The 17,067-nt window shown below is 42.0% G+C and overlaps 1 protein-coding gene across 1 annotated transcript in view; it reads right to left on the bottom strand.

Annotated features, from left to right (window-relative positions):
• Positions 1-1,822: 1,822 nt before the first annotated feature.
• Positions 1,823-17,067, bottom strand: part of LOC110978132 (uncharacterized) — a 32,390-nt gene continuing 17,145 nt past the window's right edge. Inside the window, exons 4-5 of the mRNA XM_022232874.2 lie at positions 16,366-16,482; positions 1,823-4,374 (exon numbers count right to left, since the gene is read on the bottom strand). Coding sequence (XP_022088566.1) covers positions 4,309-4,374; positions 16,366-16,482 — 183 coding nt within the window. The 3' untranslated portion in view covers positions 1,823-4,308. The remainder of the gene's footprint in view (positions 4,375-16,365; positions 16,483-17,067) is intronic.

Raw genomic sequence — 17,067 nt, 5'->3', positions numbered from 1 at the left:
ATGCCACTTTTCTGTGATTAGGAAATTGGGCTTGCAGAATCACGGAGACCAGGGGAGGGTGTTGTCAAAGACTCACCTTGAGGGCTAGTGAAATTTAGAAGGAGGAAAATATGGACCCCTTGGTCCAGCTGTTGTAGCCTATGTATGAATGAATGTCGGAAATCCTTTAAAAGATTTCTTAAATGAAATCTTGAGGTTTTCCCACCCCCTTTCAAGGTTCAATCCTGTTATGTGGGATAAGTAATGGCTATATAGATATCAGTACATTGGTAGGGACGTAGCTACTGACAGCTAAAAATCAGTGGCATAACGAGGCTAATTTCCGGGGGAAGCAATCGGGGGCACTAATAGAAAACAAGGGGCCTTCCATATACGTACGCGCGAAATGCCGACTTTCCCGACTTGCCCCCTTCCCCGTACGCCTGGAGTACACATTGGCTCCAGCCCCCCCCCCCACATGCATACGCATTCCACAATGACACTGCCGGTCTTCGTGTCATGAGTAATGTTGGGGGTTATTGATAATGGGCGTTGGCAAGGGAGGATAAATGATAGGGTGGACGATGGAGAATACTGCGGTTGAATTTCGACGCACAAAAACTGATTCTAGTATTTATTTGTATGAAAAAGTTGATTGATATGTACGATTCATTGGAGGCAAATTTTCGGTTTGCGTACGATACGCACTGGCTTGAACCCCCGTCCACCTATGTACGCATGGTGTACGCAACGGCACCAACCCTCCCCCCCCTCGTGCGTTGTTCTGCGTACTTTACGGACAGCCCTAAGTGGAGCTGCATTACAACGGACGTTATTCAAAGTTTTCAAATATGGAGGGGACACATGTCCACCGTCCCCCCTCCCCCGTCGTGACGCCACTGCTAACAATAATGGGAAAAGACCACACACCAGATTAATTTACTTTTAAATGAAGTGCTCAAATGGAGCATATAACCTTGAAAAAGGTGTCCTTAGCAGACTACGGTTGGCAGGTTTAAGGCGGCATCTCAACCTATTCTTTATTATCCCTACGGTTTTTAGTCCTAATAAAACAGAGAGTGAAGAATGAAAACTGAATTCTTGCATTATTTATGGAGCGGTGCATCGCATTGCAATCACACCGTGGGAGTTCATCCATCCTTACACACCTATACGGAGCGCACGGAGGTGTGTGTGTAGGAGGAGCGGGTCTCGTCTCGTTCCTGTCGTGATAGATCGAGGTTCACTGCAGCTTGACACCTATGGAGCACTGAAAATGCCATTTGAGTTGTTTAACATCTGACACTTTTTAGGGGTGAGATTAATTTATAATGATGACGCCATCCTGAGTTATGAAGATGACATCCTGCTAACTATCACAGAGTGATGATGTTCTTACAGCGACAAATGTTTTGGTAACGACGACATTCAAATCTCCAGATGTAAGTTCATTGTTATAAATTACCTCATTTTACAAGTCGACATGCCAATTTGACTATGTCTCCAATTCCTGATAATTGATCGTCTTACCCGTGAATCCCGTCAACTTGGGATTAAAAAATGTCACGATCTCAACAAGTCTGGATGACACTTTGAAGGCCACAAGCAATTTTTTAAATTACGGTTGGAATCATCAGCACTTTTTCCCAGTGAAAAAGTGTGCATTTAAGAGCCAATAAAATAGTGGGCATTGTAAAATTGGTGTCAAAGTTTCCTTATTAAAGACATCATTGATCAAGGCCTTTTCGTTTGAGACCACAATGTCACTTTTTATTTCGTTCAGTTTAACTTGATTCATTTAACCAGACTAAATAAAATACTCTGTCGCGAACACACGAACAAGTGCCAAAACCGTGTCACTGCTACGCATTTTAATATTTTACTTATTTCCTCCACTGGTTACACAATAACGTTATTATGTAACGTTAATAATAATAAATGTTATTATGAATCTGGTTGTTACGCCCCAACTTCTAGCATCTTGTCCCAGCTATAGTTAGGGCCTGTCCCAACAGCAGATATTTCTACATAATACGCTGGGATAACCAAACTTGAATAAAGGCTATAATCGTGGCTCTTTTTTTAAAGGGAAGTTAAGACCGACATTTCAACAGGGGTAGCCAGCTTCCAAGAGGCGTGCACGAAGACTAGTCTTCTCTCAAGACTGGCAATTAACCCTTTCCCTATGGGAAAGTACATAGTGTAGTTGCGTAATAAACAAACATCGTGTCCCACCAAGTCCCATCTACGGTTGGGACAAGCCCAAATCCATTGCGATATTGGGGCGTAACGTGTTCCACTACTGCAATAAGGCCTCTGACAATAATTAATGAAACTGCATACATGTATCTTGGCTATACTACATCTACGCAAGCGATTTTTTTCGCCATACAATGTGGCATTTTAGTCAACTTTTAAATTTTTACTTTTACTTTTTCGCCATAATTGTCACAGCTGGTACTATTTAGGAACGGAATGATGACCACAAAACTACATGGGAGTGATAAGATTTCTTCTCGCAACCAATCTTTACTTAATTTTATACAGGAAAGGGAGACACAGCTTGCGTGGTTGCCAAAGCAATAAGTTCTTTTCTCGACTGGCGACTTGCAAATGCGATAGTACAAAATAATAGTGAATAATCTGACATGCTGTAGCCGTAGGGGGCGCGCATAAAATCAGAGGGCGCTCTATTCGTTTCATTTTACACAAGGCTCTTTTCTGTATTCTGATCTGGGTCACAAAGGGGCATGCCTTCGGCGGGGGACCCTCCCCCACCCACCCGTCACGCCAAAATTCACCTTGGGATCACAATCCACACACTCGACACCTCCCTTAATCACACAACAGGGAAGCCTTTCTGCCAACCCGCGACACCACATAATGCACTCAGCCACGTGACAAAACATTCGTTATCTTGTCGAAGTAGTAAGCAATGTGTTACCTACAGCTCAGTTCCTTGGCCGACACGCGGGAAAGAAAACTCACTCATATAGTGGGACTTTCATGTTTGTTCACAACGTAGACAAGTATGTGGAATTCTCTAGATTTGTTACTGCCATTGCATTGGTCCATCCCTAAGAATTGCCTATGCCCGAACGAACTCTTCGTATGTACTTCATTTCAATTGAATTTGAAGGGAAAAAAGCGGCCGTTTCTGGAGAGGACACACTACCCAAACTCTCAATATGAAAGTTCCGAAACATTTTTTGAACTACAGATATGAATGCTTTGATCACCAATCCAACTAATCAAGGAATAGCCTCATAGTAATTGCTCACTACATAGGTTGGTAATTACAAGGTTTCAATAACAGGGCTGGGGAATCTGTTGGCTATTATTGATCCAAATGTAAATTTGAAAATCTGATTAAATTAATCAGTACGACACCGGTACTATGAGTTTTAATGAGCAACTCTGGAAAGCATCAACACAGTGGTAACACTTTAGTGACAAAGATGCTAATAATGTTACACTCCATCATCACCACACTCACGCTGTCACACCGGATGTAGCTACCAATCCATTACATGTAGGGGATATGTTACATTAATGAATGCTTTCAGATGAGACACTTCGATTGTAAATGTGAATTAAGGGAACAAAATATAATATTACTGACCACTACATAATATAGGTAGTGTGACCTTACACTGTATCTTTCTAAATGAAAAGCTTCATCGATGCCGTCAGCTTGGATAAATACATAGAGACCGTAAGGCGCAAGTGTTTAACATCAGTTGTAATAGAACCAACAAATATTTACAGAAATAGCCTTTGGGAAATATGTACACTAGAGCCTTCTTTATGCAAATTACTTCACATTAAAACTTGAGCATATTCTCCAAAACTTTCTAGTGCTTCTAGTACTTGTTAAGGGGAACAGTTTACTTCTGTGTCACATTTGTATGGTCAAATTCACTGGCTTCTTGACTGCGTGGTTTTCTGTCACGATTTCGTAAGATTGCAACATCGCAAGAATTTTGGCAGCTGTAAATTGAAAACATTTCTGACTAATCACGACGCTTGGAAAATTTCAACAGAAGCAATAAAGTAAGAAATCCCAATTGTAAAAAAGATACCAATTTGACTGTTTATTTCTCACCAATGTTCTAAAATTCACATTAAGAAAACATTGGGATATTTTCCAAAATGCTCAGGAGAATGTCTTGGCGTTTTCCGTCGTCTAGTACTCTTGAGGACAGTGTTTATAATGCTTCGTTATTCGTAAAATATAATCTCGACATTATATAGTCATCGAACCAATCCGATTAAGCCACGATCCTAGTCAATGAAAATAATGAGTGGCATCGTGGTGTACGGCGCTCCTCAGTGGTCAAACGAGCCATCCTTGTTCGGTTCCCCCTTGTTTTCCATGAGGGCGCCCTCTAACACCTGCATCGGGGAGACCAAAGGCAAACGAGAAATACAGCCATTACAATAATGAACGTCTTACGACAAGGAATGGCCATTGACAGGATAATATGACAAAAGCTTTTCCAATGGCAATGTGGAAGTACTATGCAAACTAAACTTCACGAGGAAGAACGAGAAAAGAAGTTTTGTTCATTCCACTACATGTATTCTGATTAAAGTAAGATTGGTGTTAACTTTTTTCGTTAGATATTCTCCGTAAAAGGGAGGGGTCTGTGGTTTTTCCCTTGCAGCACATTAAAGTCTGACAGTTAAGGTAACTCGTGTTCTTACTGGAGTTGGACACACAAGCCGGTGTAAAAGGTCAAACTGCCCCCCCCGGTAAATCTGTCCCCCGGGGACACATTTGAGGTAAATCTGTCCCCTCTAGGTAAATCTGTTCCCATGCCCAATAATTTGTCCCTTCCCCTAGAAGTGTATCACCGTGCAACGTCACAAGTCTATCACCCAGAACTGCATAGCACTTTTTTCAACTGTTTTCGCACAACGTTTGGACAGACACCGTGCTCTTCCTCGAAAGCTCCATAAGTCAAAATACGGCGACTGGATGAGGGGGGCTATCCTGGACGTGGGTGTCCAATGCCTAGATCAAAGGTGAGACCTCTACGCATACATGTCCCGAATAGAAACTCAATGGTAAAGTTGTGTTTTTTACAAATTAGATCGTTATGCATGGATTCTGGGGGTATTTATTTGAGGAGATCACAGCGCAGCGTGTGCAAGCGTATTGGCATGTAGGATTCACTGCACGATCGCAAAGCCAAGAATGGGAATCCTATTCTAGAATCTTCTTGAGGCATGGTGCTGGTGTACACACAATGAAAATAGAACGAGTCCTTGTAGAAAATGGAAACGCTGGAGACAGTAGCCTTAATTGAAACAGCTCTTTATGAACTCCCCTTTTAATGAGTGGAATAGGCGCACGGGCCGTTGCAGCACATCACGCCCGGATCCCTTCTACCCCCCGGCTGGAAGCAAACCTGACATTATGAACTGGAACTACTGGATATGGTTCGAGCGCCGAGGCACGGAATGACATGATGCCAGGGTAAAGATTTGAGCCGTCGTTTTCCTTTACAAATCAGCCGTGATACCTACACCGTGACGTGCCGACAGTCCGTGACTATAAATAATTACTGCACGTGCAAGAAGCCTGCAGAATACGGATCGTTGCCTTTTCCGATTTCTTGCTGAAATATAGCGCGATTGATTTTACATCTGATACCCCCAATTTGGACAGCTTGATGAAGGGCTAAACAATCTACATGTAATTTCATGTGGACTATATGCAACAAACTCACATGAAACTAACAATTTCTCAGCCGCAAAACGGGGGGAGGGGGTTACATGTAGGGGACAAAATAACCTGGAGGGGGACTAATTTACCAGGCTAGGGGGACACTCTTACCTAGGTAATTCTGCCCCCTGGACAGTTTTACCGGGGGACAGATTTACAGTCTACACCGGCGCGGCTTGTTGACTGGTTGAGGGCGCTGTCACTATGATATTGTCGTAAACCATCCGTTCTTTTTTTATTTGCCGATCTAGTTTACGTAATTCGCAACCTTGTTTCAGTTGTGAAGTACAGGTTGCCACGGGTTTAACTACCGTAGCTCTGATGAGTCCTATTAAGATTATGTTTCTGTAACCGAAAACGTAAGTCTAAAAATCGGTCGGCTGTATGTTACTGGCTCATTCGATTCGCTGCACCGATGCTAAAATGAAAGCATTAAGAGCCCTTCCAAGATATATCTTGGATGCATTCTCGCTTCAACGAGGAGCGTTCTAAGTGTCTGATAGTTATCGTGTCGGGGGAATTCAAACAAACGGGACTGGAGAGTATGTTGAAGATCTCTAAGTGAGTCATCCATCTTTTCCTGCTGCAATCGACTTGCAGGTACCGATGCATGAAGATAGCGTTCGTCCCGCTGTGTTGTTGAAGAACATTACGCACCAATGCATTGACATATACCAACTTTGCAATCACTGAGAAAACTTGAACTTCGATAGCTAGTTGGTGAAGGAAGCACTTTTTGGTATAAGCAAGCGTGAGGTACCGTCAATGAACCCAGTTTTTGGCGTTTGAGGGACCACTACAGCTTTATAACTTTTCAGGCGAAATGAGAAAAGTTGCCTTTGGCTTCAAAGTGTAATTCTCAAGTAAAGTATAGCGAGATAAAACAATATGAAAAGGGTCTTAACATTATTTCACTACACACGTATCACCAAGATCCCGAACGTCTGTGTGGAATTAGGAAGTTGACGCCACGACACAATTTTCATTCTATCAATGATGATGTCCTGATGGCATAAACGAATAGCCGAACTTTTGAAAGTACTCAACCTCTCAAACACAAGTATCTCCAAATGCGCAGCATTTACGCTCTCAGGACGTCTGTATTTGACCAAACCATTGGCAAATAAATTTTCTCCTGCTTCAAATTAAGGCAGATTTATTTTCAGGCCATGAACAAGGGCATCGGAAGGGAGAAATTAATTTTGAAAAGATCACCGTCAAATTAAAAACTCTGGCACATCAATACCGTTTATTTGTTCAGAAGTATTTGTAGGGAGAGTACGTTCGTTCAAACAATTAATAATCTTGTTAGAAAGTCTTTACATTACATTTCTAAATTATGTACGAAAGGCAATTTAGAAGAAGACCATTGGAGATAACGTCATGCATGAGCGCTACAGTAGTGTTCATGTGTATTTCAGTTTCATTTTGTTTAGTTTTACTTAAGCAGGGCTAACAAAACGAATTCCTGTCGTTTACATTGGCGGATACGGAGGATAGTCATTCTTAAAAAAGAGGGAAGATTTTCAAGAAAACGACGGGCTGCTTTAATCCCCCTAGACCTAAAGCGTGTAAAAAGTACTGAAATTTAGATGTACCCATCATCAAGGTCATCAAGATTACGATACAGTATTAATCTTGCCCCCCAGCGGTTCTAGATCCGCCCTTGCTCAACTCAATGCACGGACAGAAATCAAGAAAGTAGAAAGTACAGTGTGTCAGGTACAGGTGAACCGAATTCCACCGTGCCAAGCACGAAACTGGACTGTTGACTCATTGGTTTGGAGAGGCAAGAGATTATTGCAAACAGACTGCTAACGGACTAAGTCTGAATGGATAGTTCGCAACACCTATGCATGCAGTTTGTCTAAATGACGTCATGTCTGCCACCTGCTGACAAGCAGAACAACCATCTTCCAGTAATCGTTCCAGTCTCGTTTCCTTCCTGTGTCAAGTGATGTAAAATGCAGTGCAGAGAAAAGTTATGTGTAATTTTTCCCCGGACGAACTGCAAGTTTGTGACAATTCTGTGACAAAAGTGTGACGTGGTCGTCAACGGCCCAAACAATGACTTTTTCTCAGACTTATTTGTGTGAAGCTTCATGCTACTCGTTTATGCATGGAAATTATAAGTACAGCCATTTTGAGCTAATGCACATTTTGAACATTTAAAATTGTCCATTCTTTTCAGGACAGCGGAGGGCGTTGTTGCTGTGATGTCAGGGAAGTCACAGTTGACATTGTGATGGCTTAATTCTATTCAAATTGTGAAATCGAAATGAGCTCAATAAAACATATCTGAGAAGGGGTTGCAGATTGGTTTACTGTTATAAAGTTACAAACAAACGAAGTACAAAAGGAAAGAACACTTAGTCCTCCGAAATATGAAAATTGACAATATAGATCAATGGGAAAATAAATTTCTTTTCTCGACATGACATCATAGTTTTTCTCATGAATACGAAATACTAAGAAAACACCAATACGGCTTTTAAAATAGCAAAAAATAATAATAATGCAGACCCCAAAAATATTTTAAAAGTTGCTAAATTAACAAAAGTCACTGTTTACCCTTTAATTATGAACCAATAGTAGGCAACAAGGCATGAAATTAAATGGACTGCATGTTACCACCCTCTGCATGTCGACTGATTCATGTTGCAAAACTGTTTCACTTGACAATTGGGATTACTAATTATGTTATCTTAAATAAAATCATTTCCCGTAAAAAAATTCTGCTGTGACGTCGGTTATAATTAAACCTTTCATTTTATCAACCATACGTCATCGTGTTGGAGGAACACAGGTGTGCTCTGTGTGGAGAGTGGAGGTATAATTAAAGATTGATGCATTTTGGCGGGAAAGTCTGATTGAATGTGATGGAGTGGACCGCACTAGACTTCCTTTCCAGCCGCTCGCAGGTGTTTTTCCAAACACGTGGTTGCGATAACAAATGATTGCAAAGGGTATTATAATGTGATGGAAAGAAATGATTAAGCTGACAAGAACGCCTCTCACAGCAAGCCTGACACCTCAGACATATCCCCAAGTCTTTTATTCTATGATGCGGTGTCTTGGCGGATTTCTTTCGTTTCAATTTTTTAAAGTAGCCTCTCTGGACAGTTAGACCACCTGTCTGATGTGTATTTCTTTTGATTTCAATCACAGCCCAAACCTGTTCAGACGGCAAACTGTTAGTCATCTTGCCAAAGAGAAGCCGCTTCATTAGAATTCGCAATCTAAACATGCTTGTATAGATCCTCTGTTAAAGTACTTGATTAAACACCCCCTTCCGATAATTTCTTCTCTCTGTAGAAAGCTGGGAAAAAAATAAATAAAAACAATACTGACGTTTGGAAGTTTTGGAACTGCAATCCGATTTCTTTAGACACTCACATCTAAAGACAGTAACATATGCCACAACCAGGAAGTCCACATCTTGAAAAATTTATTACTGGGATGAAAGTACGTAATAGAGGATATTTTACCACCCGAATGAGCAAATACAACGGATACACGAATGGCACATAACTGCAGCAACTCTAAATTGGTACCAAGAAAGATTATAGCCTGGCGACTGGCACTCTTTAAAATATACCCACAAACAACTCATAAAAGAAAACAAAAAATGTCGAAAATGAACAGCTCTTAATGTTTGGCTGTTGAGGGGTGTAGTCATTATGATTATGATACTCTGAATAAATTATCGGCAGTGCTGCTGATGACCAGATAATGACAACTTTGAGAAGAACCAAACATGTTTAATGCAGTTTTAAAACCCAAGTGCCGGGTTTAAAGTCGACCCATCCCATAGTTCCTGTGACCGCATGAAGCTATTTTTAGCGGAAGGCAATTCAGTTGAATTGAGAACCCCGGAAAGACCTAATCATCTCCCCATTTCCCGCCTTTTTCGGAGGATAAATAAATACGCGAGGGTGGAACGATTACCGTCGGGTCGAGTGCATAAGGAGTTATCTCATCCGAGAAATTAACCGGGCTTAAGTGTGACAGCAGGAGTGCCTTATACTTCTAGACGCTAGAAATCTACAGGCTATGGCTGCTCGGGTATACATTGTATAATGTGAAGAACACGGCTAGTGCCCGTGTTTTCATATACAAAATGCACAGGCATAAAAAGCCAAGCAGGAGACCAATCATAACCCCATCCAACGGCCCGAAATGACATAGCATGCACACTATCACTTACAAGAGAGAATCATGAAAAGCGGCAACAAAAGTGGAGTCTGCAATATTTTGAGCGAATTTTCATGACGACTCGAGTTTTTACAGTGGAAGTACCGGTAACTTGGGTCTTGTCTACGACTGGCTAAAATACACGCACTTATGGAAGTCACTGCCTAACGGCTGTATACTGCACCTATTCACCACAGATGGGTGTTAATTCCGACCATGCACTGGTACCACAGCCATAGAGTCAGGACACATTTCACTCGTCTTTACCACTTTTAAAGGGCGCTGGGCTTTGACGGGCATAGACTTTATGACCGTCAGTGGACAGCCGTGTTCACGGTCCTTCGACTTGACAATATTTTACCAAAGCAATGCTAGTATTATGTGTATTAGAATCATTTTCTCGGTTTCGATCATCATGTTACATATTGAAGACGAGACAACTAACCCGTCCGTGGTACACAATAGTGTTTTACGCGCATGCGTAGTGCCAGCCGCGGTGATTAACAACCTGACCAATCACCGACTGAGCACCAAATCCGTGACCGCTAATCCCCTTCACAAATCAAATCTTTTGGAGGAAATATCAATATAAAAGGAAGTATCATGCAGTGTGTGTTACGAAAGAACACGGAAGTGTTGACCTGAGTGATTGTTCATTTTAAAGTTTATCAACTTCAGGTTAGAAAATAATTAATTAAACGCCAAGAACTTGGACCATTCCATTTCCCTATATATACGGGCAAGTCGCCTAGTCCTATCGCCCTAAAACGGCGCTGGGATGGGCAAACTTTAATGCCTTGCACAAATATTTGTGAATGAAATACGTCACAGCCATTAAAGACGTGTCGGTTACTATCACAGCAGTGTGGGTTACTGGCTGCCCTAATCAGTACACGTGCATACAGAACTTCTCAACTGTGTAATTGTTCATAATGAGCTATACATTTGCCTGTCCCATCTCGGTGCCCTGTGAAGGCGGTCGGAACTATGGGCGATACGAATAAGCAAAAGCACATGCATCACTCTTGGTTTTGCTGTGCGTGCAGTAATGTGATGTCTTTTGATGGTTGACACGTGGGAAGGGCAACTTTGCCATAAAATTAAAAGAATACCTCTGAATCGTTGTATTTCAGTTTGTTTTGTCGTTATTTTGTACTTGCATGTTTATTCTGCAAAAGAGTCACAATTTTAGGCTCTGGCTTATTTATCCATTTGATAGAACCCTAACCTTCTTGGAGCTCTTTATAAATTAAGGAAACACAGCATCTGGCAAATGATCATAGGCCCTAATTCTTTTTTTCTTTTTGAAGTTGAACTCTTCACTAGGGAAACTTCGTGCGGCTTCCTGATATCGGACCTGTCGACAGGGAGAAATGCAAAGGTGACAACACCGGCACCAATATTGCTCCTCAAACACTATACTGGGCGAAGACCTTAGCACGGAAACTGGAAGCGGTCAGCAGGTGCTCGGCCGAAGTAACCCCCAGGGTATACAGAAGCGACCTATCGTGGAGAGATGGTGTACGTGTGTGAGTTGATGGGGAGGGAATAGTAAGCGCTAAGGGTGGTCAAACACACTACCCGCGGTCTCAATGTACACAGGGCCTTTCAGCGCGTCTCAGAACACGAAAGAGGAACTTGGATGAGTGAAGATGATATGGTTATTTTGCCAGCACTGGTCACCGGATATTGTAACCGATGTGTTTATTCTGCGGACAACTTCACGCCTTTGAGAGTCTTCCCGGCAATGACGCACAACCCAGAGAACTATCAGCAAAAACGCCCTCTACAATTTTCTTCAATGAGACCAGTACACACTCATTGGCGCATTGAGGGGGGGGGCCTTCCCTCCAAAAAAGGAGTCCAAAAGTTTGATTAAAAAATAATGAGAGAAAGATTTTCTTTGGTCTATTTCATGTTACTTCCTCCGAAAAAAGCGTGAGAAAGCCCCTCAAGGTACATCCCCATGAGAAGGCCCTGAGAAAGGCCGGATCAATGTTCACTGATCAACGTTCTTGCGGCTGACCAAGGAGAAAGTTGTTTGCCATTAGAATTCTGGGCGACTGTCAACCCAATTTGAAGGCAAAGGATTGTTTTTCGCCGCTCATTTCCTTTTCCTAATTCAACTCTCTCGCGATCTTATCTCGCTGGTGTTTAAATTCAAAGATTTTCGATTTTGCTGATTCAATTTTAGAATTTCTTACGAAGCTTCCTGGGGCTTTTTGTTAGCGAGGAACGACGGGGAACGTCTTTCTTAAAAGGAAAATGAAATCAGTATTCTTTAAGCCTAACCTCTGAGGGGATTCGTATAGCCTGGGGTCAGGTAATCGGTCTAACCACGCGCTGTCACCGTGACGAGGGCATCGGGTTCAAATACCAGCCATCTATAGATTGGCCGTGTTGACGTTGGACTCCATGACAGCACGTTCAACCCCTGTTTTCAGGAATTGGGCCATCTCAGGACCGAATCAGAGAAGACTTCTCAGGGGGCGTTGTTTGTAAATTACCCAAGCTTTGTTTCTTATTTGGCGATGGGTTTAGATAAAATCTTAAAAAAAAAAACCGTGATCGAGTCTCGTCGTGCACATCAACACAGATATTGCCACACTCAGGTGTTTGACTTATTATACCTTACAACCAGTGACATACAAAATAACCAAGATAGTCCGGCAATATTTGACGAGCATTTAAAACATCTGCCTTTTTTTCATCTGCAGTGTTTGCTCTGTCTCAAAGAGATTGTTGTAAATTGATTTCTGGACCTTCAATCAAAATTAAACTCATATGTCAAGCACCGCAGGAATATAGATCGGACAATGATCCATTAATACCAAGAGGTAACTCGTTGTTTGTCGACCCTCACTCTCTGGAGGATTTTTTTAATGAGGTATGATACACTTCTTTTAAAATCCATCGATCCATTTCAAGGCACAGTATCATTCATGGACAAACCACTTTGGAACTTGGCTTTGGAGGGAATGCAATCGCTCGTGAGAGTGATAATTCGTTATCACACTCAATTCATGCCCTTGTGAATTACTTCAAAGGTAAACAACTGCGCCAGGTTCCAACCATATTCTCTTGCACGGAAAGCCTCAAAATATTTGTACTTTTTTCCAATCTGAATGTTTGCTGTATGTGCTGGTGGTTCGGTGTTAAGCAATGCACAATACTCTGGTAAACCCAATGGAGGAGATGCAGTATCCTTCGTTTTCTGGAGCTTCCGTTCCCTGCTGCATGCCGTCTGAGGGCGTATTCATGGCGCCAGAACGCTGCGCGTGGTCCACTCTGGTCCGTAAATTTTCTGGCGAAGCTGTGATTACAAAGCCCATGCAAACGCCTGACCTGTGACAGTTTCAATCGAGCATTCCTTCCCGTGTTGATTTACACACTGCGGGCGCGAGGGTTTCGATTAACAGCGTTTTAATGTGGCTGGAGAAAATTATTACAAATTAACTCCCTTTTCATTGCACTTTTAAAATGGGTGACAGTTTCACGTGTATTAAAAATGACTTCTTAGTCATAAGGATGGACGGTTAAATAAACTGGCCAACACGTTTGTCAGTTCTACGAAATGTTAGGCCCACTGGTAAAACTTTGACAAATACCAGTTTTTACAGAAGGATGAATATCATTATTAGCACGTACTAACTTTGAAGATGATGATGGTGGCAGGATGGTGATAAGCAGCAACATTGATGATCGACTAGAATGTTCAAATGTATTACATTCAAGCAAAATAAAGCGATTCTGCTCTTATTTTAAATTCAGTTTCTTAATATGACGTCACTTGAGTCGATTGACTGTCACTCTGTGTTTTGAAATATTTGATGAGAAAATAAACCTTTCCCCAAAACATTAAGTTTCAATAACATTCTTAAGGAAGTGTTACCAATCACAGTACAACTACCATGACCACTGTCATGCAAAATGCAACCAAGCAAATTAATTCCACTGACAAACGAGATTGGAATGTTTAATCTGGATGGCCCACCAGCCGGCTCCCTGCAGAAATATAAAAGTACCTGAAGCCGAACGTGCCCACGAACAAGCACAGGCGCACATTGTGAAGGCACAGTGTTCTAAAGCGCATTGTGGCCGGAAGGCTGTTTACCAATGGAACTGACTAAATTACCTGCCTGCCAGCCATAAAAGAGCTTTAAACCATCATTGTCCTAGACATGTTTCCTGCCGTCTGAGTGGTGTGCCGTCCGTTGCCTGGGCCATCCGCTCTCCTTTTCCAACCCTCCATCATTTTTATACTTGTCAAGATCGGGAAATTGCGCCAAAAAGAAGTGATGAATTTGGCATTAACCACAACACGCTCGCACTTAACCCAAACTTTAGTGCTGTGTAAACGTCTCCCGCGTTTTTTTTTCTCGTGTCAGTGAAAGGCGAAGAGTTCAGTGACTGACTGACAACTAGCGTCTTAAACGATCCACGGACTGTGATATGCAACTTGGCCAAACGCCTACATTAAGCGTCAGTTTGTACGTTGTTAATTGTCCATTCAAGCTTTCAGCGGCTTTCGGCAATCTCTCACGCGGGAAGTTCCAGTGATAATTATGACTATATTAAAGCACTGTGCATGCCGCCAACCAAACTTAAGAAACCGATATTCGATATCGTAGACACCAAAAGTAAATAAAATTAGGTATTTGGCGGACAATGTAAATAAAAAAAATACTATGGTTTCTATAACTTTAACTCCTGGGGTTCACCTTTCCTCACATTATAAACTCATATGATACACAACTTTCTGATTGGAACACTTCAACAACACGGATTTCCGCATGACATCTTATCAGTACAGGGATGTTGCTGTTAAAAAGAATTGAAATTTGATTTCATTTAATTTGCCTATAACAACTGGGCGCGGATAAAAATGCCAGCCATTTATCTTGCTATTTTCAAGGCACTGCTCTTCAAAATTCCTTTCCACTTAAAACATCTGCCCGGCTTTTTACGAAGTAATGACAGGAGCGGGTCAAAAACAAGAGCCAAATCGTCCCGGGGACTAGAATATCTTAGTTTGCGTGGTGACGTGATGAACATTTCGACAACTTCACGTCAATGTCTAATTCTGACACCAGTTCTGTTATCAACGTCAGAACACATGATGTAAATGCAAACAGTGTCCTCCCTCCCTCGGTTCACTGATGGCGATCGTCTTGCAAATTTTGGTTCTACGGTCCGCTTAATGGACATGTCGTAAGTGCTTACCCTACAGCAGGTAAATAGGAGGGCAAGGTTGGGGACTGTGAAGTGCTGCGGAAGACGGCAGGGATGTGCTCATAGTGGATAACACACTGTGTATATTTTTTGAAGTATCGGTAGCTAGCTCAAGGTAATGCAGTCACTCTGTTTCTCACTAAGAACCTCCCTTCAACGCTCAAGTCGGTGGATTTGGGATAAAGGAAGACTCGTGCCAGGGAACAGCTATTAGAAAAGCTGTGTTAGACAAACCGGTAGCCCTCAGGGCAAATTCTAAACTTTAATGCATTGACCGGTACGGAAACAGTGGATCATGATCTAAGGAACATTTCAATAAGATATCTCCACGCACAATCACATCAGAACGGAGTAAAACTTGTGTAACGGTCAAAACCGAAACCAAAAAGGGCACCTTAAAAATGACTCTGAATACCTGGACGAGAATGGGTGATTCTTCGTATGTTTTCACACCACAGAAAATTTGATAAGCAAGGACTGTGGCTTTGAGATAATCCACTAGGGAGAGGAGGCATTATCAAACCCCAAAACCCTCACCAATGGCATCCATTATGCAAGAACTTGGGAATCTGTGACACCCGATGTTTTTGCAACGCTCTCTATAACAGTACATTCCCAACTGACAATTCTGTAGCCCCAAAGCGACACTATGGATATGTTATAAGCTCCTTTGAAGGTGGATATCATTCCAACCAAACGCGTATTTCTGTGAATAGCCGGCGACGAGTAAGTTTTGAGAGGATTAACCGTTCCATAAATCTCGCCCCTGTTTACAGCTCCAGGGAGGCCATAGCTGTATGCCCGCTAATACTTAAAAAATAAAACCCTTGAAACAATTCGTGAGTCAGGGACTGTCCACACAAATATTGGCGATTTTAGTGGTTGCATTCAAGTTGATCGATGACGCAAGGGTGACTCAATTTCGCTACCGAATCATTCCATTAATTGTTACCCCAGTACTCGTTCCTTTCTGTTCTTGAAATGGCCAGAGACGAGGGTGTCTCAAAGGTGACGATAGAATCTGGCCTCTCGGCAGAAGCTTCGACGAAAAGACCTTCGACAAAACTAGGCCAGCTAATTGCCTATGTAAAGGCCACACAGCTGGTTCGACCACTAAACCACTGAGAAATCTGTGCCCAGCCTCTGTTTTCAAGTCGCGTGTTGCTGATCACCGAATATTGGTCTCTGAAAAATAGACATTTCCTACAGATGAACGACCTGGCACCTACCGATAGTAGTCGCTCCTGCCATGGCGGCGAAAGCGCTTTCAGTACTTCGTCGAATATACACGTTGACGTTTGATCTTTCGTCATGGCGTCAGCTGTATGGGTTTGCGCAGCATCCACCTGGCAACAAAAAATGGCGGGAACTGAATCCAATCTGCACGTGCACAGTGAATGGCACTAAAATGAATTCTCCGAAATGGAAGCCCATTTGTATGTTAAAGTAAAACATTAACTAATTTGTGACCAATGATACTTGTAAATTGAAAAACACGGCAGATTTTACAGTACACGAAAGCCAGTTCAACAAGCCATGCATTATTTTCAAGTTGTTAAAACTAGACGAAATTAAATCCAACATAATTACGCTGAATTAGGCATTGATCCCCAAAATTTAGTGTGATTAGAAACAATTCAAATTTGCACTCATGCTTCTCCATTAAAGAAATGAAGTTCTGTTGTCAATGTATATGGGGAACGGCGTGTTTTCCTAGTCGAAATTTTAATCACATAAATATAGCCTAGCACAGGCTACACGGCAAAGCTTTTCGTAAAAAAACAATCTGAAAGAGTTCAGTGTAGTAACCTGTGTCACTGTTTGCTACATAATTAGTTTGCTATTTAGGTTCATTCACGCACTGATATATACCATGTGGCAAAAGCATCTACTATATATGACCTATCAGTATCCAATACGTTGACACTTGG

The sequence above is a fragment of the Acanthaster planci genome, linkage group LG08 (assembly GCF_054643075.1).
Source record: "Acanthaster planci isolate LZ-2023a linkage group LG08, COTS_SCS, whole genome shotgun sequence".
Taxonomy (NCBI): Eukaryota; Metazoa; Echinodermata; class Asteroidea; order Valvatida; family Acanthasteridae; genus Acanthaster; species Acanthaster planci.
Note: the sequence above shows the minus strand (reverse complement) of the source record. Positions and strands in the feature narration are given on the sequence as shown.